General features: G+C 39.6%; 1 protein-coding gene across 1 annotated transcript in view; it reads right to left on the reverse strand.

The window, feature by feature from the left end:
- LOC117328404 (tolloid-like protein 2) overlaps window positions 1-26,313 on the reverse strand; it is a 90,115-nt gene that overhangs the window by 28,597 nt on the left and 35,205 nt on the right. Inside the window, exons 3-7 of the mRNA XM_033885933.1 lie at window positions 23,462-23,669; window positions 22,433-22,680; window positions 16,306-16,347; window positions 7,739-7,937; window positions 6,769-6,947 (exon numbers count right to left, since the gene is read on the reverse strand). Coding sequence (XP_033741824.1) covers window positions 6,769-6,947; window positions 7,739-7,937; window positions 16,306-16,347; window positions 22,433-22,680; window positions 23,462-23,669 — 876 coding nt within the window. The remainder of the gene's footprint in view (window positions 1-6,768; window positions 6,948-7,738; window positions 7,938-16,305; window positions 16,348-22,432; window positions 22,681-23,461; window positions 23,670-26,313) is intronic.

Genomic DNA, 26,313 nt, shown 5'->3' on the forward strand with positions numbered 1-26,313 from the left:
CAGTATTCATTTACAAACTTATTTTTCCCATTTTCTATACAGAACGGAATGTTATGTAAAGAAACCGTAAATAAAACACTCAGCAGCCTGTCGGTCATGCAGAAAGATGTTACCTGCTGGGAAAAAAAATGTAATAACTGGAAAAGACAGCTTGGCTTGAAAACAACGTGCATTCGACAGGTCTACCTGGACATAAGCTATAATTATAAACCAAGGTAAAAGGAGTAATGCAAACAACACTTCCCTTTAGTGGAGGGCAGATCAGTAGGTTTTGATTGGTCTGAAACAAAAGCAATAGAGCAGATATTTTACTCTGGCACTACCACTAAAGTACTGGAAATCAACTCAACAAAATCGTCAAAATGTTCAATCTATATACAAAGTTGAGATGCTGGTGAAGGCTATTACTAGGAGCAGCAGGCTTTCACAGGGTTGACTAATAAGGGTATATAATATATATATGTGTGTGTGATTAAGCAGGTTTAACTAGACGCACAGAAAATCATAAATAAAAGAGAGAAAATATGGTCACCTGATATAGACAGTACATAAACCCTACTTAACTGTCACTCCCCGATCCCTTCACCTGATCTGACAATTTGTACACATGTACATACATACTCTAATATTTCCATTCATTTATCTGTTCATATTCAAAAATGTGTGTTATTTTAAAAGAATTAGATAAATTTGGTATAAACATATTCTGTCAAACATACTAGATTCCATGTGTATAATCTCTCTGTATTATACAAATCTATTAAACAATTAAGTGATGTTTTACCAAAACACCATGGTAATTAACTATCAATTTTGTGTGAACACCTTGGGAACCATAATCACCATGGAAACTACCAGTTTTACCAGAACACCATGAAAGTTTCCCTCTGTAATTCATGAGAAATAGCGGTATAACAAGCTTCAAAAGTATAAATCCAAAATGGTGGCTGGTGGCCATCTTGAAAACCGCTCAAATTCAAAATTTATGTGATAACATACCAGTATGTGCAAAATTAACACAGGACTGGTTCAAACTAGATTTGCTTGTAATCCACTCAGGTATCAAGGAGGAGTAGTGTTTTAAAGCAATATTGCAGCAAAGTTCCCCTTTTGAGGCCCAGCCCCTCTGTCCCCAGGGGTTGAACCAGTCTCATTTATATAAATTATGATTACCCCAATGATGTTTCAGACAAAATTTGGTTGAAATCTGCATTGGCATTCATGAGGAGTAGTGATAGGAAAGTAAAGGTTTACACATATGACACACAACGATGGACGAAACACGATAGCTAAAGGTCATCCTGACCCTTCAGGTCAGATGACCTAATAATGGATTAACTTCCTTGCCATTCCTTCTGGACATGAAATGAAAAGATGGCAAAACCATTACAGTAAATGTTTTTAGCTAGTTCATATTTTTATCATGCATGGTTGATAATTTATTTTTTAATTATATTACTACATTTACCCTATTTTTATCATGCATGGTTGATAATTTATTTTTTAATTATATTACTACATTTACCCTATCAAGTAAAACACAGGACACCCATTACCATAAATCTAGCTCCAATATCTGTAAAATGTCCAATGTTCTTTGTTAGGACAATCAAATTCCTGGATGGGCTTTAACAATTAGGCAATGAAGCATAATCTGTAATCAGGTGTAATCACCTACATCATATAAATCCTTCATTTTCCTATTTATTACAATTATTCCATTCTCAAATTTCTAAATACAATTTCTAAATACATTGTATTTAGATAAAATATCGAACCCCTCCTCCCCTTCTGCTTTTTCCCCTGAATGCTGTCAAACATCACAAATATTATATCACGCAGTTAAATGTTTTAAGACTTTAAACCTGTACATGATCAGTAATGTAAAGCAGAATCTGAAGTACCAAGAACACTGAATCACCAAATACAGCAATACATCAAATGCAATTTTTTCTCAATAAACATTTTAAAAAATACAGGAGTCTTATGGGCAAGTGGTAATTGCTGACACAGGGAAGTTTATGGTTGTGTGAGTGGGTATTACTACGGCAGTGTCTAACACAGGACTAGATGTCTATCACTGACACATACATTTAATTCATAGAAGTTCAAACCAGACATTCATCATACAATCTGTGACAGAAAAATAAGCGAAAAAGTTTAAACAATTTGATAAAAATAGACCAGAAAAACAAAGAAAGTTAGTGGCAAAAGGAGACTGAGTTCTGATGCCGGAGACATCATTTTTATCTACCATAATCACAAGCCAGGATACAGGAGTCAAAAGCAATGTGTAATCTTTACAAATCTTTGGTGTCATTTTCCCTACCAAGACTCCTCCTGCTGAACAAAGTCCTCCATGTTAGTTGCCAATGGTGGCATTTGTTTGCCGTCTGTACTGAGCTATATCTGCATGTGGACCACTACAGTAAGGGGTGACTTATATAACGGAAATCTTCTGTACTGAGCTATATCTGTGGACCACTACAGTAAGGGATGACTAACGGAAATCTTCTGTACTGAGCTATCTGTAGACCACTACAGTAAGGGATGACTAACGGAAATCTTCTGTACTGAGCTATCTGTGGACCACTACAGTAAGGGATGACTAACGGAAATCTTCTGTACTGAGCTATCTGTGGACCACTACAGTAAGGGATGACTAACGGAAATCTTCTGTACTGAGCTATATCTGTGGACCACTACAGTAAGGGATGACTAACGGAAATCTTCTGTACTGAGCTATCTGTGGACCACTACAGTAAGGGATGACTAACGGAAATCTTCTGTACTGAGCTATCTGTGGACCACTACAGTAAGGGATGACTAACGGAAATCTTCTGTACTGAGCTATCTGTGGACCACTACAGTAAGGGATGACTAACGGAAATCTTCTATACTGAGCTATCTGTGGACCACTACAGTAAGGGATGACTAACGGAAATCTTCTGTACTGAGCTATCTGTGGACCACTACAGTAAGGGATGACTAACGGAAATCTTCTGTACTGAGCTATCTGTGGACCACTACAGTAAGGGATGACTAACGGAAATCTTCTGTACTGAACTGTATCTGTGGACCACTAGAGTTAAGGGATGACTAACAGAAATCTTCTATACTGAGCTATCTGTGGACCACTACAGTAAGGGATGACTAACGGAAATCTTCTGTACTTAGCTATATCTGTGGACCACTACAGTAAGGGATGACTAACGGAAATCTTCTGTACTGAGCTATCTGTGGACCACTACAGTAAGGGATGACTAACGGAAATCTTCTGTACTGAGCTATCTGTGGACCACTACAGTAAGGGATGACTAACGGAAATCTTCTGTACTGAACTGTATCTGTGGACCACTAGAGTTAAGGGATGACTAACAGAAATCTTCTATACTGAGCTATCTGTGGACCACTACAGTAAGGGATGACTAACGGAAATCTTCTGTACTGAGCTATCTGTGGACCACTACAGTAAGGGATGACTAACGGAAATCTTCTGTACTGAACTGTATCTGTGGACCACTAGAGTTAAGGGATGACTAACAGAAATCTTCTATACTGAGCTATCTGTGGACCACTACAGTAAGGGATGACTAACGGAAATCTTCTGTACTGAGCTATCTGTGGACCACTACAGTAAGGGATGACTAACGGAAATCTTCTGTACTGAGCTATCTGTGGACCACTACGGTAAGGGATGACTAACGGAAATCTTCTGTACTGAGCTATCTGTGGACCACTACAGTAAGGGATGACTAACGGAAATCTTCTGTACTGAACTGTATCTGTGGACCACTAGAGTTAAGGGATGACTAACAGAAATCTTCTATACTGAGCTATCTGTGGACCACTACAGTAAGGGATGACTAACGGAAATCTTCTGTACTTAGCTATATCTGTGGACCACTACAGTAAGGGATGACTAACGGAAATCTTCTGTACTGAGCTATCTGTGGACCACTACAGTAAGGGATGACTAACGGAAATCTTCTGTACTGAGCTATCTGTGGACCACTACAGTAAGGGATGACTAACGGAAATCTTCTGTACTCAGCTATATCTGTGGACCACTACAGTAAGGGATGACTAACGGAAATCTTCTGTACTGAGCTATCCGTGGACCACTACAGTAAGGGATGACTAACGGAAATCTTCTGTACTGAGCTATCCGTGGACCACTACAGTAAGGGATGACTAATGGAAATCTTCTGTACTCAGCTATATCTGTGGACCACTACAGTAAGGGATGACTAACGGAAATCTTCTGTACTGAGCTATCCGTGGACCACTACAGTAAGGGATGACTAACGGGAAATCTTCTGTACTGAGCTATCTGTGGACCACTACAGCAAGGGATGACTAACGGAAATCTTCTGTACTGAGCTATATCTGTGGACCACTACAGTAAGGGATGACTAACAGAAATCTTCTGTACTGAGCTATCTGTGGACCACTACAGTAAGGGATGACTAACGGAAATCTTCTATACTGAGCTATATCCGTGGACCACTACAGTAAGGGATGACTAACGGGAAATCTTCTGTACTGAGCTATATCTGTGGACCACTACAGTAAGGGATGACTAACGGAAATCTTCTATACTGAGCTATATCCGTGGACCACTACAGTAAGGGATGACTAACGGGAAATCTTCTGTACTGAGCTATCTGTGGACCACTACAGTAAGGGATGACTAACGGAAATTTTCTGTACTGAGCTATATCTGTGGACCACTACAGTAAGGGATGACTAACGGAAATCTTTTGTACTGAGCTATCTGTGGACCACTACAGTAAGGGATGACTTACTGAAATCTTCTGTACTGAGCTATGCGTGGACCACTACAGTAAGGGATGACTAACGGAAATCTTCTGTACTGAGCTATCTGTGGACCACTACAGTAAGGGATGACTAAGGGAAAACTTTATGACGGTTCTGAGCTCACAGATATATGAGTAGCATGCAGGCAGCTTTTATTTTTCAAGTGTTAATTTCAATACCTCTACATGTACCTCTATATATGGTAATGCTACTCCAGAGGTCAAACCAACTGGATTAGATATGCAATTAACCTCTTTTCCAACACATTGAAATGCCTCAGAATATACATTATAGGTACAGCGTACAACAGTGTTAACAGATACTTTGTTAACAGAAACTGTGCAATCATAAATCTATGTGTGTTCACATATAAATACAAACCTGTATATTTACATATAAACACACACCTGTATATTTACATATAAATACACACCTGTATGTTTACATATAAATACACACCTGTATATTTACATATAAATACACACCTGTATGTTTACATATAAATACACACCTGTATGTTCCCATATAAACACACACCTGTATATTTACATATAAATACACACCTGTATGTTTACATATAAATACACACCTGTATATTTACATATAAATACACACCTGTATGTTCACATATAAATACACACCTGTATGTTTACATATAAATGCATACCTGTATGTTTACATATAAATACACACCTGTATGTTCACATATAAATACACACCTGTATGTTCCCACATAAACACACACCTGTATATTTACATATAAATACACACCTGTATGTTTACATATAAATACACACCTGTATATTTACATATAAATACACACCTGCATGTTCACATATAAATACACACCTGTATGTTTACATATAAATGCACACCTGTATGTTTACATATAAATACACACCTGTATGTTCACATATAAATACACACCTGTATGTTCACATATCAACACACACCTGTATGTTCACATATAAACACACACCTGTATGTTCACATATAAACACACACCTGTATGTTCACATATAAACACACACCTGTATGTTCACATATAAACACACACCTGTATGTTCACATCTCAACACACACCTGTATGTTCACATATGAATGCACACCTGTATGTTCCCATATAAACACACACCTGTATGTTCACATAAGAATGCACACCTGTATGTTCACATATGAATGCACACCTGTATGTTCACATATGAATGCACACCTGTATGTTCACATATAAACACACACCTGTATGTTCACATATAAACACACACCTGTATGTTCACATATAAACACACACCTGTATGTTCACATATAAATACACACCTGTATGTTCACATATAAATACACACCTGTATGTTCACATATAAACACACACCTGTATGTTCACATATAAACACACACCTGTACGTTCACATATAAATGCACACCTGTGTAGTAGAACAGTTTCTATTAGTTATCTCAGCATTCCTGGTTGGTAACCAAAATAAAGATGACAGTTAAAAATACAGAAATACAAAACCACTTTAAGTCATTACTGGTGTATAACATAGAAAAGACAACCAAAAATAAACATCATAAAATGACTGAGTGATTGGCACCAGATGTGACAGGCGTGTTATAAATCCCACAACATTAAGTGGAACTACAATGAACGTGTCCATCAACTGTAAACATCAATCAAACCAGCTATATAACAGTGGATAGTGTGCTGCCAGAGAGCTATTCAAGAGAACAAAAGGTAGGTCTTATTCAAAATTCAAAATATTATCATATGAACTTCTACCTGCAAGTAGAATTTAAAAATCAAAACAATAAATTAGGAAATCAAAATGCATGTCCACAACATCTAACATTCATAGCATACAGTGAAACATTACAAACAAAATCAAAAACAGGAATCAATAGAACTAACGAAGTGCACGAGAAGTCTTCAATCTATTATCACCGGCTTACCTATGATGAACTCAAAATTTGCCGAGAATCCTCTTTTGGCGTAGGCCCCATGGGTGTCCAATGTAAGCACCATGCGCGAGTCCTTACTGTGGAGATTTGGGGGAAATAGAGTCCCACAAAAATGTTCTGAACCATTGTTGTCCTTCTGTCCCTCTACCAGGAGATGGCCTCTAGTACAGCTCCAAAAATATCAAATAATAAAACGTGATGAGCGCCTCTAGTTTAAATCTTACCATGTACTATCAAGATAAACTATCAAATGTAATGGTAACTTGCAATTGGTCATGTAAGGCCAAGGACTGGTCAGCAAAGGTCAAACAAGGACAATCACACAATGTCAAGATTGTATGTAAAAGGGAAAATCCATCTAGTAATATTATGAGGTCCTCGACCTGGAGATTAAGCTAGAGGTGATCAGTATTAACACATACAAGGTCATTACTCTGGAGGCCATGGACCCAGAGAGAAAAGCTAGTGATTATCAGTATAAATACTTACAAGGTCATTACTCTGGAGGTCATGGACCCAGAGAGAAAAGCTAGTGATTATCAGTATAAATACTTACAAGGTCATTACTCCAGAGGTCATGGACCCAGAGAGAAAAGCTAGAGGTGATCAGTATAAACACATACAAGGTCATAACTCTGGAGGTCATGGACCCAGAGAGAAAAGCTAGTGATTATCAGTATAAATACTTACAAGGTCATTACTCTGGAGGTCATGGACCCAGAGAGAAAAGCTAGTGATTATCAGTATAAATACTTACAAGGTCATTACTCTGGAGGTCATGGACCCAGAGAGAAAAGCTAGTGATTATCAGTATAAATACTTACAAGGTCATTACTCTGGAGGTCATGGACCCAGAGAGAAAAGCTAGAGGTGATCAGTATAAACACATACAAGGTCATAACTCTGCATGAGGTCATGGACCCAGAGAGAAAAGCTAGTGATTATCAGTATAAACACTTACGAGGTCTCAGCTTCGGAGGACATGGACCCAGAGAGTTCAAAGTCTGTGAATGCGACCATGACTTTCTCTGAGTAGTATGGATTGCTCATGCCGTCTAGGATGTACCGACATGTGACATTGATGGGGTAATCTCGGGGATACCCTGGCGATTTCACAGTACCATTTGATCCTTTCTTGCTCACGATTTTTACATCACACTCTGCAATCATAAATCATCAAGCTTAGTCTGGCAAAAGTACTTTACAAGTCATATTGGGTCTAAAAAACTGTAATACACTTGTTACATTACCTGAAGTGTGTACGTTCCCTTGGTTACTCCTTACACCTGTAACATTACCTGAAGTGTGTACATTCTCCCACGGTAACTCCTTACACCGGTAACATTACCTGAAGTGTGTATATTCTCCCTTGGTAACTCCTTACACCTGTAACATTACCTGAAGTGTGTACATTCTCCCTTGGTAACTCCTTACACCTGTAACATTACCTGAAGTGTGTACGTTCCCTTGGTAACTCCTTACACCTGTAACATTACCTGAAGTGTGTACATTCTCCCATGGTAACTCCTTACACCTGTAACATTACCTGAAGTGTGTACATTCTCCCTTGGTAACTCCTTACACCTGTAACATTACCTGAAGTGTGTACATTCTCCCTTGGTAACTCCTTACACCTGTAACATTACCTGAAGTGTGTACGTTCCCTTGGTAACTCCTTACACCTGTAACATTACCTGAAATGTGTACATTCTCCCATGGTAACTCCTTACACCTGTAATATTACCTGAAGTGTGTACATTCTCCCACGGTAACTCCTTACACCTGTAACATTACCTGAAGTGTGTACATTCTCCCATGGTAACTCCTAACACCTGTAACATTACCTGAAGTGTGTACATTCTCCCATGGTAACTCCTTACACCTGTAACATTACCTGAAGTGTGTACGTTCCCTTGGTAACTCCTTACACCTGTAACATTACCTGAAGTGTGTACATTCTCCCATGGTAACTCCTTACACCTGTAACATTACCTGAAGTGTGTACATTCTCCCATGGTAACTCCTTACACCTGTAACATTACCTGAAGTGTGTACGTTCCCTTGGTAACTCCTTACACCTGTAACATTACCTGAAGTGTGTACATTCTCCCATGGTAACTCCTTACACCTGTAACATTACCTGAAGTGTGTACATTCTCCCATGGTAACTCCTTACACCTGTAACATTACCTGAAGTGTGTACGTTCCCTTGGTAACTCCTTACACCTGTAACATTACCTGAAGTGTGTACATTCTCCCATGGTAACTCCTTACACCTGTAACATTACCTGAAGTGTGTACATTCTCCCATGGTAACTCCTTACACCTGTAACATTACCTGAAGTGTGTACGTTCCCATGGTAACTCCTTACACCTCCAACATTACCTGAAGTGTGTACGTTCCCATGGTAACTCCTTACACCTGTAACATTACCTGAAGTGTGTACATTCTCCCATGGTAACTCCTAACACCTGTAACATTACCTGAAGTGTGTACATTCTCCCATGGTAACTCCTTACACCTGTAACATTACCTGAAGTGTGTACGTTCCCATGGTAACTCCTTACACCTCCAACATTACCTGAAGTGTGTACATTCTCCCATAGTAACTCCTTACACCTGTAACATTACCTGAGTTAACTTGCCATGGTAATTTCTCTCACCTTTAACCTCTATTCCTTCCTAACACCAATAATAAGATTGATGCTATGAGGGTCATGATCTACAAACACAATTTTCTGTTGTCTCTTGTTTATGTTTTCCTTAAAAATAACATGTATTTTGAACCTTTGAACAAATATTACATTTGAACCTCATTTCATGGGAATTGTTTTTGCATGAACACAACCTTAATCTCAGTGTGTTCCAGGCATGATGGTATGGGTAAATGCACTCATACTCATACAGATGAATTGGGAGCTAGGGATAGATGTCTCACTCCTAATAGAATTACAATTGTTTCTAAACTTGTACACACTTTCTTACAAATATTTTCAACATTTAGAAGTACCCTTATGACAAGGTTTAGGAAGCTAATAGTGATTACTTGTACTCCTGGGGGACCTAGTTGTAAATTTTTTTTGTTTTCCTTGAGCAGCAATAACCCCTATATGAGCTTACTGTTGGGCTTGCTTCCTCTGATCTGAAGTGCAGACAAAACTAATCCATAAGCTACAATTCTGTATAGAGTGCAGAGGCTAAACTAATCCATAAAGCATTTTTTTTCTGGTTAACTAACTGACAGGTCATTTTGAATACTGATTTACCAGCTAAATCAACATTATCAGCCAGCCTAAAAGTGCTGCAGAATTAAGGAGAAGTGTAGAACCAGAGTTAGGAGGTACCATTCGGTAACATCACTATATGTGGATTATTGATGATCACAGGAGCAACAGGTGCATGGAGCATCCTTTATACTCCTAATAGGAACAGATTTTGATAACATTTTGATTAGTTTTGGTGTGGAAGGACAAGCAGCCTATAGAAATGGATACCAGCTCATTTCCTTTTTTGATGTGCAGCTGGGTCCACAGGTTTATTGTACTGTATCAGGACACAAGACAAATTACAACATTACAGCTTACAAGACACAAAATGATGACAGTATGGCAAAGTACAGCATCAGGATACAGCCATTTCAGATTGCACCTGTAAATACATCTGTATGGTGTCCCAGTACACCTGTAAATACATCTGTATGGTGTCCCAGTACACCTGTAAATACATCTGTATGGTGTCCCAGTACACCTGTAAATACATCTGTATGTGTCCACAAATACACCTGGAAGAAACATCATGTACCGTAGTCCCTACAAGTTAATTCAAAAGAGGGACCAGTGCAATCTTAGAACCTGACAAGGTGTCCCTAGACCTGACACATGTATCACTGAACCTGAAAGTACACCGAACCAGACAATCTGGTGCTCCAGTACACCTTAGAACCTGACAATGTATCACCTTAGAACCTGACAATGTATCACCTTAGAACCTCACAATGTATCACATTAGAACCTGACAATGTATCACCTCAGAACCTGACAATGTATCACCTTAGACCCAGATAATGTATCACCTTAGAACCAGACAATGTATTACATTAGAACCTGACAATGTATCACCTAGAACCAGACAATGATCACCTTTAGAACCTGACAAATGTTATTTACATTAGAACCTGCCAATGTATCACCTCAGAAACCTGGGACAATGTATCACCCTTAGACCCGATAGGATTAATGTATCACCTTAGAACCTGACAATGTATTACATTAGAACCTGACAATGTATCACCTTAGACCTGACAATGTATTTACATGTAGAACCTGACAATGTATTACCTTAGAACCTGACAACTTATTCACCTTTAGAACCAAGACAATGTAATCACCTATAGAACCTGACAATGTATCACCTTAGAACCTGACAATGTATCACCTTAGAACCAGACAATGTATCACTTTAGAACGTGACAATGTATCACCTTAGAACCAGACAATGTATCACCTTAGAACCAGACAATGTATCACCTTAGAACCAGACAATGTATCACCTTAGAACCAGACAATGTATCACCTTAGAACCTGACAATGTATCACCTTAGAACCTGACAATGTATCACCTTAGAACCTGACAATGTATCACCTTAGAACCTGACAATGTATCACCTTAGAACCAGACAATGTATCACCTTAGAACCTGACAATGTATCACCTTAGAACCTGACAATGTATCACCTTAGAACCTGACAATGTATCACCTTAGAACCTGACAATGTATCACCTTAGAACCAGACAATGTATCACCTTAGAACCTGACAATGTATCACCTTAGAACCTGACAATGTATCACCTTAGAACCAGACAATGTATCACCTTAGAACCTGACAATGTATCACCTTAGAACCTGACAATGTATCACCTTAGAACCTGACAATGTATCACCTTAGAACCTGACAATGTATCACCTTAGAACCTGACAATGTATCACCTTAGAACCTGACAATGTATCACCTTAGAACCTGACAATGTATCACCTTAGAACCTGACAATGTATCACCTTAGAACCTGACAATGTATCACCTTAGAACCTGACAATGTATCACCTTAGAACCTGACAATGTATCACCTTAGAACCTGACAATGTATCACCTTAGAACCTGACAATGTATCACCTTAGAACCTGACAATGTATCACCTTAGAACCAGACAATGTATCACCTTAGAACCTGACAATGTATCACCTTAGAACCTGACAATGTATCACCTTAGAACCTCACAATGTATCACCTTAGAACCTGACAATGTATCACCTTAGAACCTAGACAATGTATCACCTTAGAACCTGACAATGTATCACCTTAGAACCTGACAATGTATCACCTTAGAACCAGACAATGTATCACCTTAGAACCAGACAATGTATCACCTTAGAACCTGACAATGTATCACCTTAGAACCAGACAATGTATCACCTTAGAACCTGACAATGTATCACCTTAGAACCTGACAATGTATCACCTTAGAACCTGACAATGTATCACCTTAGAACCTGACAATGTATCACCTTAGAACCTGACAATGTATCACCTTAGAACCAGACAATGTATCACCTTAGAACCAGACAATGTATCACCTTAGAACCTGACAATGTATCACCTTAGAACTAGACAATGTATCACCTTAGAACCAGATAATGTATCACCTTAGAACCTGACAATGTATCACCTTAGAACCTGACAATGTATCACCTTAGAACCAGACAATGTATCACCTTAGAACCTGACAATGTATCACCTTAGAACCTGACAATGTATCACCTTAGAACCAGACAATGTATCACCTTAGAACTGCACAATGTATCACCTTAGAACCTGACAATGTACCACCTTAGAACCAGACAATGTATCACCTTAGAACCTGACAATGTATCACCTTAGAACCAGACAATGTATCACCTTAGAACCTGACAATGTATCACCTTAGAACCAGACAATGTATCACCTTAGAACCGCACAATGTATCACCTTAGAACCTCATAATGTATCACCTTAGAACCAGACAATGTATCACCTTAGAACCAGACAATGTATCACCTTAGAACCTGACAATGTATCACCTTAGAACCTGACAATGTATCACCTTAGAACCTGACAATGTATCACCTTAGAACCAGACAATGTATCACCTCAGGATGTGATAATGTACTACCATATATGGAGACAAATACCTACTATTTTAGCCATACAAATACTAACAAAGATTTACAGGGAAATATTTTAACAACATGGGATCAACTTACAGCATTGTAATTTATCAACATGAGGAAACTGTGTGCTAAAGTAGATGATCTGTTTTTATCTCCAAAGTTTTCACTATGGTTACATCACTTATTTTAATTTAATTCTCTCTTTCCTGTCAGAAGAAGAAACTTAATTTAACACAGTGTGTTATCTTTTGGCCCGAAGGTGTATACAAACTTCAATAAAACACTGAACTCCTGCCATTAACTACTGGTTGTGTGAGGAGAGGTATGCTTACCTGTGCCCACCACGTTAACTATTGGTTGTGTGAGGAGAGGCATACTTACCTGTGCCCACCACGTTAACTATTGGTTGTGTGAGGAGAGGCATACTTACCTGTGCCCACCACGTTAACTATTGGTTGTGTGAGGAGAGGCATGCTTACCTGTGCCCACCACGTTAACTATTGGTTGTGTGAGGAGAGGCATGCTTACCTGTGCCCACCACGTTAACTATTGGTTGTGTGAGGAGAGGCATGCTTACCTGTGCCCACCACGTTAACTATTGGTTGTGTGAGGGGAGGCATGCTTACCTGTGCCCACCACGTTAACTATTGGTTGTGTGAGGAGAGCCATGCTTACCTGTGTCCACCACGTTAACTATTGGTTGTGTGAGGAGAGGCATACTTACCTGTGCCCACCACGTTAACTATTGGTTGTGTGAGGGGAGGCATACTTACCTGTGCCCACCACGTTAACTATTGGTTGTGTGCCCACCACGTTAACTATTGGTTGTGTGAGGAGGCATGCTTACCTGTGCCCACCACGTTAACTATTGGTTGTGTGAGGAGAGGCATGCTTACCTGTGCCCACCACGTTAACTATTGGTTGTGTGAGGAGAGGCCTACTTACCTGTGTCCACCACGTTAACTATTGGTTGTGTGAGGAGAGGCATGCTTACCTGTACCCACCACGTTAACTATTGGTTGTGTGAGGAGAGGCATGCTTACCTGTACCCACCACGTTAACTACTTACCTGTGCCCACCACGTTAACTATTGGTTGTGTGAGGAGAGGCCTACTTACCTGTGCCCACCACGTTAACTATTGGTTGTGTGAGGAGAGGCATGCTTACCTGTGCCCACCACGTTAACTATTGGTTGTGTGAGGAGAGGCATGCTTACCTGTGCCCACCACGTTAACTATTGGTTGTGTGAGGAGAGGCATGCTTACCTGTGTCCACCACGTTAACTATTGGTTGTGTGAGGGGAGGTATGCTTACCTGTGCCCACCACGTTAACTATTGGTTGTGTGAGGAGAGACATACTTACCTGTGCCCACCACGTTAACTATTGGTTGTGTGAGGGGAGGCATGCTTACCTGTGCCCACCACGTTAACTATTGGTTGTGAGAGGAGAGGCCTGCTTACCTGTGCCCACCACGTTAACTATTGGTTGTGTGAGGAGAGGCCTACTTACCTGTGCCCACCACGTTAACTATTGGTTGTGTGAGGAGAGGCCTACTTACCTGTGTCCACCACGTTAACTATTGGTTGTGTGAGGGGAGGCCTACTTACCTGTGTCCACCACGTTAACTATTGGTTGTGTAAGGAGAGGCATGCTTACCTGTGTCCACCACGTTAACTATTGGTTGTGTGAGGAGAGGCCTACTTACCTGTGCCCACCACGTTAACTATTGGTTGTGTGAGGAGAGGCCTACTTACCTGTGCCCACCACGTTAACTATTGGTTGTGTAAGGAGAGACATGCTTACCTGTGCCCACCACGTTAACTATTGGTTGTGTGAGGGGAGGCATGCTTACCTGTGCCCACCACGTTAACTATTGGTTGTGAGAGGAGAGGCATGCTTACCTGTGCCCACCACGTTAACTATTGGTTGTGTGAGGAGAGGCCTACTTACCTGTGCCCACCACGTTAACTATTGGTTGTGTGAGGAGAGGCCTACTTACCTGTGCCCACCACGTTAACTATTGGTTGTGTGAGGAGAGGCATGCTTACCTGTACCCACCACGTTAACTATTGGTTGTGTGAGGGGAGGCATGCTTACCTGTGCCCACCACGTTAACTATTGGTTGTGTAAGGAGAGGCATGCTTACCTGTGCCCACCACGTTAACTATTGGTTGTGTGAGGAGAGGCCTACTTACCTGTGCCCACCACGTTAACTATTGGTTGTGTGAGGGGAGGTATGCTTACCTGTGTCCACCACGTTAACTATTGGTTGTGTAAGGAGAGGCATGCTTACCTGTGCCCACCACGTTAACTATTGGTTGTGTGAGGAGAGGCATGCTTACCTGTGCCCACCACGTTAACTATTGGTTGTGTGAGGAGAGGCATGCTTACCTGTGTCCACCACGTTAACTATTGGTTGTGAGAGGAGAGCCATGCTTACCTGTGCCCACCACGTTAACTATTGGTTGTGAGAGGAGAGGCATGCTTACCTGTGCCCACCACGTTAACTATTGGTTGTGTGAGGAGAGCCATGCTTACCTGTACCCACCACGTTAACTATTGGTTGTGTGAGGAGAGGCCTACTTACCTGTGCCCACCACGTTAACTACTGGTTGTGTGAGGAGAGGTATGCTTACCTGTGCCCACCACGTTAACTATTGGTTGTGTGAGGAGAGGCATGCTTACCTGTGCCCACCACGTTAACTATTGGTTGTGTGAGGAGAGGTATGCTTACCTGTGCCCACCACGTTAACTATTGGTTGTGTGAGGAGAGGCATGCTTACCTGTGCCCACCACGTTAACTATTGGTTGTGTGAGGAGAGGCATGCTTACCTGTGCCCACCACGTTAACTATTGGTTGTGAGAGGAGAGACATGCTTACCTGTGCCCACCACGTTAACTATTGGTTGTGTGAGGGGAGGCATGCTTACCTGTGCCCACCACGTTAACTATTGGTTGTGTGAGGAGAGGTATGCTTACCTGTGCCCACCACGTTAACTATTGGTTGTGTGAGGAGAGGCATGCTTACCTGTGCCCACCACGTTAACTATTGGTTGTGTGAGGAGAGGCATGCTTACCTGTGCCCACCACGTTAACTATTGGTTGTGAGAGGAGAGACATGCTTACCTGTGCCCACCACGTTAACTATTGGTTGTGTGAGGGGAGGCATGCTTACCTGTGCCCACCACGTTAACTATTGGTTGTGTGAGGGGAGGCATGCTTACCTGTGCCCACCACGTTAACTATTGGTTGTGTGAGGGGAGGTATGCTTACCTGTGCCCACCACGTTAACTATTGGTTGTGTGAGGAGAGGCCTACTTACCTGTGCCCACCATGTGTTGTATATGTCCTTCATTCATATCATCTGAAACAACAAAAACACATTTGTCACTGGACCTGCTGTTAGCTTTAAAGTAAGTTATATCACCACTTAAAAACCCAGTCATCATTGAAGAACAACTTCCGTATCATTTCATGTAAAGAACACTGAGCCTGTTTTCTCTTTAACGGACATTGTTAACATAAAGGATCACCAAATGCTGTGACAACTGATAAGCTTTATGATACAAAAACAAGTTTTGGCAGAATTTAAAGCAAACAGAAAAGTGGAATTTATTTTTTTTAGTGTTTCATCATGATAGTAAAATAGGCCTAATCTAATAACTTTCCTGATATTTTAAAAGGATTGAAGGCAAAAACATGAATTCTGCAATATTTATTGGAATGCATGATGAAAAATATAATGTGACAATAGAACTGCACTAGTGTACTTTTATAGAGTAAGATTCAGCAGCAGCATTAACAAATTTACATCTGAATTTACAAATAAAACGTTTTGAAAATAAACATGAGATCTATCAAGAATCAATTTGGTAAGGGGATCAATTAACTATCAACTACCTCTGGAAAAACTTTAGTGCCAAAAATGTCATTTATATGGTTAAAAAAAGACGGTAGTTCTATATACGGTATATATATATTAGATGAATGTGGCTGGATTATCTATAGAGAAGGTGGCTAAATTATCTTCTGAGAATGTGGCAGGATTATTTAAAGAGATGGAAGCTGAAATATCTTCGAGAATATGGCAAGATTGTCTCGAGAGAAGGCGGTCAGATTATCTACATGGAATGTGTCTGGATTATCTATAGAGAAGAAGATGGCTGAATAATCTCCAAAAGAGAAAAATGTGGCTGGATTACCTATAGAGAATGTGGCTGGATTACCTATAGAGAATGTGGCTGGATTATCTACAGAGAATGTGGCTGGATTATCTACAGAGAATGTGGCTGGATTATCTACAGAGAATGTGGCTGGATTATCTACAGAGAATGCAGCTGGATTACCTATAGAGAATGCGGCTGGATTATCTACAGAGAATGTGGCTGGATTATCTACAGAGAATGTGGCTAGATTATCTACAGAGAATGTGGCTGGATTATCTACAGAGAATGCAGCTGGATTACCTATAGAGAATGCGGCTGGATTATCTACAGAGAATGTGGCTGGATTATCTACAGAGAATGTGGCTGGATTATCTACAGAGAATGTAGCTGGATTATCTTCATGGAATGCGGCTGGATTATCTCCAAGAAGATGGCTGGATTATCTACAGAGAATGTAGCAGGATTATACATGGAATCTATTATCTATAGAGAATGTGGCTGGATTATCTACAGAGAAGAAAACAGTTTGGTTATCTTCATGGAATGCGGCTGGATTATCTCCAAGAAGATGGCTGGATTATCTACAGAGAATGTAGCAGGATTATACATGGAATGCGGCTGGATTATCTATAGAGAATGTGGCTGGATTATTTACATGGAATGTAGCAGGATTATACATGGAATGCGGCTGGATTATCTACAAGAAGATGTCTGGATTATTTACATGGAACGTAGCGGGATTATACATGAAATGTTGCTGGATTATCTCCAGCAGAGAAGACAAGTGCAATCAATGATTGCGAAAGCTCACCGGCGGCAGCAATGCAATCACACAATGCATTCATTTTTTATGTATGTATAAGCATGTCATTTTGAATTTGTATGTCACATAACATCGCTCCTAGACCTCTTATGGATGTATAAACTAAATAAGAAAGGTGTGGACTTACAAGCTTTTCAAAACTAACCCCCAAAATCTTTAAAGTGAGTTTTTGTGTCAAAAAAAGTAAGTCCACTAAATGGTAAAATGCCAAAATGCCATTTTTTTTTCTGCATGATTTGCCACAGCATCACTCCTGGATCTCTAATGAATGTATAAACAAATTAGAAGGGTGATAGGTGTATACTTTTGGACTTACCCCCAAAACTTTAAAGTGAGTTTTGGTGCCAAAAAAGTTAAGTCCACAAAATGGTAAAATGCGAAAAAATCACAATTTTTTTCTGCATAATTTTGCCATAACATCACTCCTAGACCTCTAATGAATGTATAAACCAAATTAGAAGGGTATGAGGTGTATACTTTTGGACTTACAAGCTTTCAAAAACTTACTCCAAAAACTTTAAAGTTTTGGGGTGGGACGCGGACGCGGACGCCGACGCCGGGGTGACAGCATTAGCTCTCGGTTACTCGTAACCGGTGAGCTTAAAATAGCTGAATTATCTTATGATTTATTTTCGTTTAATGTCTTTTTAACAGCCAGGGTCATTTAAGGACGTGTCAGGTTTTGGAGGTGGAGGAAAGCCAGAGCACCTGGAGAAAAACCACTGACCTACGGTCAGTACCAGGCAACTGCCCCACATAGGTTTCAAACTCGCAACCCAGAGGTGGAAGGCTAGTGATAAAGTGTCGGGACACCTTAACCACTCGGCCACTGCGGCCCCTCTGGATTATCTACCGAGATAATAGCTGGATTATCTACAGTAAAGGAATATAGGCTAATTTATTACATACCATACCTTATTTAATGTACTTACAATATGTATTAATTTGTTTGATAATCTTAAACATGATTGACAACAACAGTATATATGCATGGCCCGACATCAGGAAAAACAGTCAATATCTATCATAAAATCAGGGGTGCCCAGGTGACGTATTCTGTTTTGAAAAATATAAACAAAATTCTTTTACCATTGCATCTGAAAATATATCGCCTTGAAATTTCTTTACCCAACAATACAATAAATACATTATGTCAAAAATGGTTAGCAACCATAGACATCAGCTGAAGCAGGCATTCTCCAGACATATCCACCAGGGATCCCATACGTGGGCACCAACATTTAACACACTTTCAGTGCCACCTAAGTTTAATTAATTTTTACTTGTCTATTTTCTCTTGCATTTAAAAGGCCAGACTAGTTACTGCTGTGTATAAACAAATAACACAAAATATATTCCCCATATGTAGAATATTAATCAGTGTTGCATGACCTAGGTATGTCACCAGCTACCACAGCTTCACCAAGCCAGAACATTTATATATATACAGGTGTCACACCTACCACAGCCTCACCAAGTCAGAACATTTATATATATACAGGTGTCACACCTACCACAGCCTCACCAAGTCAGAACATTTATATATATACAGGTGTCACACCTACCACAGCCTCACCAAGTAAGAACATTTATATATATATACAGGTGTCACACCTACCACAGCCTCACCAAGCCAGAACATTTATATATATACAGGTGTCACACCTACCACAGCCTCACCAAGTCAGAACATTTATATATATACAGGTGTCACACCTACCACAGCCTCACCAAGTCAGAACATTTATATATATACAGGTGTCACACCTACCACAGCCTCACCAAGTCAGAACATTTATATATATACAGGTGTCACACCTACCACAGCCTCACCAAGTCAGAACATTTATATATATACAGGTGTCACACCTACCACAGCCTCACCAAGTCAGAACATTTATATATATATATATACAGGTGTCACACCTACCACAGCCTCACCAAGTCAGAACATTTATATATATATACAGGTGTCACACCTACCACAGCCTCACCAAGTCAGAACATTTATATATATATACAGGTGTAACACCTACCACAGCCTCACCAAGTCAGAACATTTATATATATACAGGTGTCACACCTACCACAGCCTCACCAAGTCAGAACATTTATATATATATACAGGTGTCACACCTACCACAGCCTCACCAAGTCAGAACATTTATATATATACAGGTGTCACACCTACCACAGCCTCACCAAGTCAGAACATTTATATATATACAGGTGTCACACCTACCACAGCCTCACCAAGTCAGAACATTTATATATATACAGGTGTCACACCTACCACAGCCTCACCAAGTCAGAACATTTATATATATACAGGTGTCACACCTACCACAGCCTCACCAAGTCAGAACATTTATATATATACAGGTGTAACACCTACCACAGCCTCACCAAGTCAGAACATTTATATATATACAGGTGTAACACCTACCACAGCCTCACCAAGTCAGAACATTTATATATATACAGGTGTCACACCTACCACAGCCTCACCAAGCCAGAACATTTATATATATATACAGGTGTCACACCTACCACAGCCTCACCAAGTCAGAACATTTATATATATACAGGTGTAACACCTACCACAGCCTCACCAAGTCAGAACATTTATATATATACAGGTGTCACACCTACCACAGCCTCACCAAGTCAGAACATTTATATATATACAGGTGTCACACCTACCACAGCCTCACCAAGTCAGAACATTTATATATATACAGGTGTCACACCTACCACAGCCTCACCAAGTCAGAACATTTATATATATACAGGTGTCACACCTACCACAGCCTCACCAAGTCAGAACATTTATATATATACAGGTGTCACACCTACCACAGCCTCACCAAGTCAGAACATTTATATATATACAGGTGTCACACCTACCACAGCCTCACCAAGCCAGAACATTTATATATATATACAGGTGTAACACCTACCACAGCCTCACCAAGTCAGAACATTTATATATATACAGGTGTCAAACCTACCACAGCCTCACCAAGTCAGAACATTTATATATATACAGGTGTCACACCTACCACAGCCTCACCAAGTCAGAACATTTATATATATACAGGTGTCACACCTACCACAGCCTCACCAAGTCAGAACATTTATATATATACAGGTGTCACACCTACCACAGCCTCACCAAGTCAGAACATTTATATATATATACAGGTGTCACACCTACCACAGCCTCACCAAGTCAGAACATTTATATATATATACAGGTGTCACACCTACCACAGCCTCACCAAGTCAGAACATTTATATATATACAGGTGTCACACATACAACCTTAAATCCTATCTTAAGGACCACAACCAACAGGGAAAAAAACTGGATTCAACCCTTTGCATATGACAGTTGTGCCAAGGCTAGGTACATGATTATTTTCTGACTAGATACTATTCTGTCATCATTAGGAACGCACAGACGATTTACAGCCTCGGGACACTTTTATCTGCCTCTCCCTAAAACATCATTATAAAAATATTGATTAGCAGTGTTAAAAAAGAAGACAGAAAAATATTGCCAATTTATTTAGAATTGTTAAGTGTGCTGGAGGTGATGGTGAGGACATGTTTATACAGCCTCCAAACTAATCCCATTGGCTGGCCTAGACCTGTTTACCATCTTCCTTGTTTATATACATGCATGAGGAACCCTGCTTTTGTAGATACCTGCTGATGGATGTGTTTTAGATGCAATAAATAAACCTAATTATTTTCAGATGGTGTTCTAATCTACCGACAGTTCTTTTATTATGTAATTTAGTTACCTAACACTGCTTGGCATACATGGGACTTCACTTTAAGGAAGATCGAGGCAATTTTACTATGGAATTAAGCCTGGCATTTATTGGCCCAGAATTAGAATGAAATAATGAAATTCATCATGGGAATGGGTTTTTTTTTGTTTTTTGTTTTGTTTTTTGTTTTTTGTTTTTGTTTTTATTGTTTCTTGAGTAGTCTAGGTGGATTTAACCTGGAAAAGAATATAGATATCTTAATCCACTATACACAGAATTATATGTCTACCGAGCTTGGTGGTTTTGAGTAAGCTTTTACAGATGTTATTTTCCAGAAATATGATATAAACAATGGTTGATTGAACTTATTACCAGATCCTCTGAAATGTCAATAGGTATAGTCCCTTAAGTTTGAGGATACTTCATGTTGTCAAAGTTTGTAGGAACTATCATCAAAAAGTGACAAAGAGAATATGAAGAAGAACAGTCTGAACACAATATGGCTCCTCTCTCTTACACCTTGTCAGACTCCCTTGATACAAAGAGTTGAATCGATGTCTACAAGTAACACAAGGTTTTAAATGCTTAAAATGCTCAAGGTCTCCCTGCTTCATATAGTCTAGCTATTATTGCCCACACAGGAGATAAGAATCCTGACAAGCTGTCTTATATCTATACTTACCTAGATTAACAAATGCACTGCTAAATTGGTACGATATATTGAATCCTTTACGGTCAAATGCAAAGTCGACATTGTTGTCTAAGGTAGTACTCTCCAAGTCCACCCTTCCACTACTGGTGACAAATTCAATGTAAAGGAACTCATGACTTGAGAAGAACTCCACATTTCTATAGCTACCACAGAAGGTACCAATGACAGCCGCTGATCTGTCACGGCCATCCCTGACCTTGACATAGTCAAATGGGCAGCTGTAAAACAAATTAGTAAGGTCAAGGGTAAAACCTAGAAACTTGATGTTATAGTATTGTAGAATACACATAACATCTCCATGGTTACCATACAAGTAAACTACATCTTCAGATTACCTCTATGGTTACCATACATCCACGATATATCTTTAGTTCATCTCTATGGTTACCATACAAGTAAACTACATCTTCAGATTACCTCTATGGTTACCATACATCCACGATATATCTTTTGTTCATCTCTATGGTTACCAAACATGGAAGGCTTAATACATCTTTAGTTTTTAAAGATGATATCTATGGTTACCCCTACATGTAAACAACATGGTATAATTATCTCTATGGTTACCCTACATGTAAACAACATGGTATAATTATCTCTATGGTTACCCTAAATGTAAACAACATGGTATAATTATATTTATGGTTACCCTAAATGTAAACAACATGGTATAATTATCTCTATGGTTACCCTAAATGTAAACAACATGGTATAATTATCTCTATGGTTACCCTAAATGTAAACAACATGGTATAATTATCTCTATGGTTACCCTAAATGTAAACAACATGGTATACTTATCTCTATGGTTACCCTAAATGTAAACAACATGGTATAATTATCTCTATGGTTACCCTACATGTAAACAATTAGTATAATTATCTCTATGGCTACCCTAAATGTAAACGACATGGTATAATTATCTCTATGGTTACCCTACATGTAAACAATATGGTATAATTATTTCTATGGTTACCATATATGCCTTCCCATACTTACTAGTCTCCACCGTGATAAAGGGAGAAGTCTATAAACTTGATGTGGATGCGTTGTCCAGGAGCTCCCTGGAGGAGGTAGTTACAATGGAGTCGGTCTGGGTAGAAACCAGGATAGGTGGGGGATACAATGTAACCGGAAGGCTTCCGCACTCCATTGATGGTGTAGTTACAAATATGGGGGTCTGTTTGGGTACCAATCGCATACACAGCTGAAATAAGAAACCATCTCTTCAATCTAACCCCTCCATCCTTAGTGTCCACATTAGATATTCCAGGTGTGGACACGTCTAATGTGGGCCCCGGGGAGGAGGGGTTACTCATCTAACACAGACGTAGACATACAAGGTCACAGGAAACAATACATCAAGGTCATTGAGTGTGATAGAGTCACAGAACCTTGTTATTAGTACACAGTGAGTATTTACAATAACAGGAAACAGATGAGCCAAACAGACGAGCCAAACAGAGTTTGAGTTAAAAGAAGGATTTTACTGGGATCGTACAGAATATTTATAGAAACGTGGACATTATAATGACGTTTTACATTGTTTTACAAGTTAATTGTAAGTGACACATAAAACATTAATTTTGACAATAAAATCATCAAAGTAAATATCTACACTATTGAAATAATCAGAGAAAACATCAAGGTCATTGTGTTTGAAAAAGAAAATATCAAAATAACTGATTGGAAGTGACAAAGAATCAAGGTCATATGTGACACAAAGGTCAAAGGGACACAAAGAAATTGATGCTATTTTATATCATTGATATGAAGTTAGACATGTTCATTGTTTATATAGTTGTACCTGGTGGACCGTTCTCAATTTGTATGACATCATACCTTGTGGACCGTTCTCAATTTGTATGACATCATACCTGGTGGACCGTTCTCAATTTGTATGACATCATACCTGGTGGACCGTTCTCACATTGTATGACATCATACCTGTTGGACCGTTCTCACTCTGTATGACATCATACCTGGTGGACCGTTCTCAATTTGTATGACATCATACCTGGTGGACCGTTCGCACACTGTATGACATCATACCTGGTGGACCGTTCTCACTTTGTATGACATCATACCTGGTAAACCGTTCTAACTTTATATGACATCATACCTGGTGGACCGTTCTCACATTGTATGACATCATACCTGTTGGACCGTTCTCACTCTGTATGACATCATACCTGGTGGACCGTTCTCACTTTGTATGACATCATACCTGGTGAACCGTTCTAACTTTGTATGACATCATACCTGGTGGACCGTTCTCACAATGTATGACATCATACCTGGTGGATCGTTCTCACATTGTATGACATCATACCTGGTGGATCGTTCTCACTTTGTATGACATCATACCTGGTGGATCGTTCTCACATTGTATGACATCATACCTGGTGGACCATTCTAACTTTGTATGACTTCATACCTGGTGGACCGTTCTCACACTGTATGACATCATACCTGGTGGATCGTTCTCACTTTGTATGACATCATACCTGGTGGATCGTTCTCACATTGTATGACATCATACCTGGTGGACCGTTCTCACTTTGTATGACATCATACCTGGTGGACCGTTCTCACATTGTATGACATCATACCTGGTGGATCGTTCTAACTTTGTATGACATCATACCTGGTGAACCGTTCTCACATTGTATGACATCATACCTGGTGGATCGTTCTCACATTGTATGACATCATACCTGGTGGATCGTTCTCACTTTGTATGACATCATACCTGGTGGATCGTTCTCACATTGTATGACATCATACCTGGTGGACCATTCTAACTTTGTATGACTTCATACCTGGTGGACCGTTCTCACACTGTATGACATCATACCTGGTGGATCGTTCTCACTTTGTATGACATCATACCTGGTGGATCGTTCTCACATTGTATGACATCATCCCTGGTGGACCGTTCTCACTTTGTATGACATCACACCTGGTGGACCGTTCTCACTCTGTATATTATACCTGGTGGACCATTGTCACTTTGAAAAACATAACACTATCTTGATTTGACCTAGATTAAAATTGACCTAGATTAAGATAGCAGTTTCCATAGATTTACATCATAATAACACTATAATTCTCTTCCTAATTTTTAAGGGTCTCTGTAAATCACTAGCTGTTCATATTATTGTCTTGATTTATCACTTTTTTTGTTAGAATTAAAGTTTTGTTTGAGTATTCTTTTAATTTGCTGATGCCCAAAAAAGTTTCTGAAATGAGGGAGATAATAACTGTTATTCCTAGAGCATCACATAAATTCAATTACAAGTTTAATCATCATTAATTTTATCAAAGATTTTATCAACATTAATTCGATTAAGTTTCCATTAAACACATATATTCTATCTACACTGCTCCCAAGATGTTGCCACACATCCCTGTGGGATATTAGGTAGAATATCAACATATTTGCCATGAATGTGTTATTTATGGCCATTTTGTCTGATTATTGTCAAGATCATAAATAAAGCAAACAATTCCAGAATGCACATTCTAAGATTCCAAAGAAATGTAGCATAGTTTGTATTCTGAGACGGTCTGGTATGGTCCACAGAGTATTATCATGGATGTGCTTTTATTGGTGTGTTTTCCTGTCTGGGAGAACATGAAGTATGGGTAAGAATTGGATATATTCAGGATGTAATGCTGTAATAGACAGACACCCAGATACACCTTCCTCCTCCTCCCCTCTCCTCGTCCTTAACATTATACTAGCTTCTTCTGCCACTCCTCCCAAACAATTGGTTGTTTTCAATGCTATTGTTTCTGGAGATTTGACAAGTATAATACACACTCAACATCCACTGACAGACCGGTAG

The sequence above is a fragment of the Pecten maximus genome, chromosome 5, assembly GCF_902652985.1.
Source record: "Pecten maximus chromosome 5, xPecMax1.1, whole genome shotgun sequence".
Lineage (NCBI taxonomy): Eukaryota > Metazoa > Mollusca > Bivalvia > Pectinida > Pectinidae > Pecten > Pecten maximus.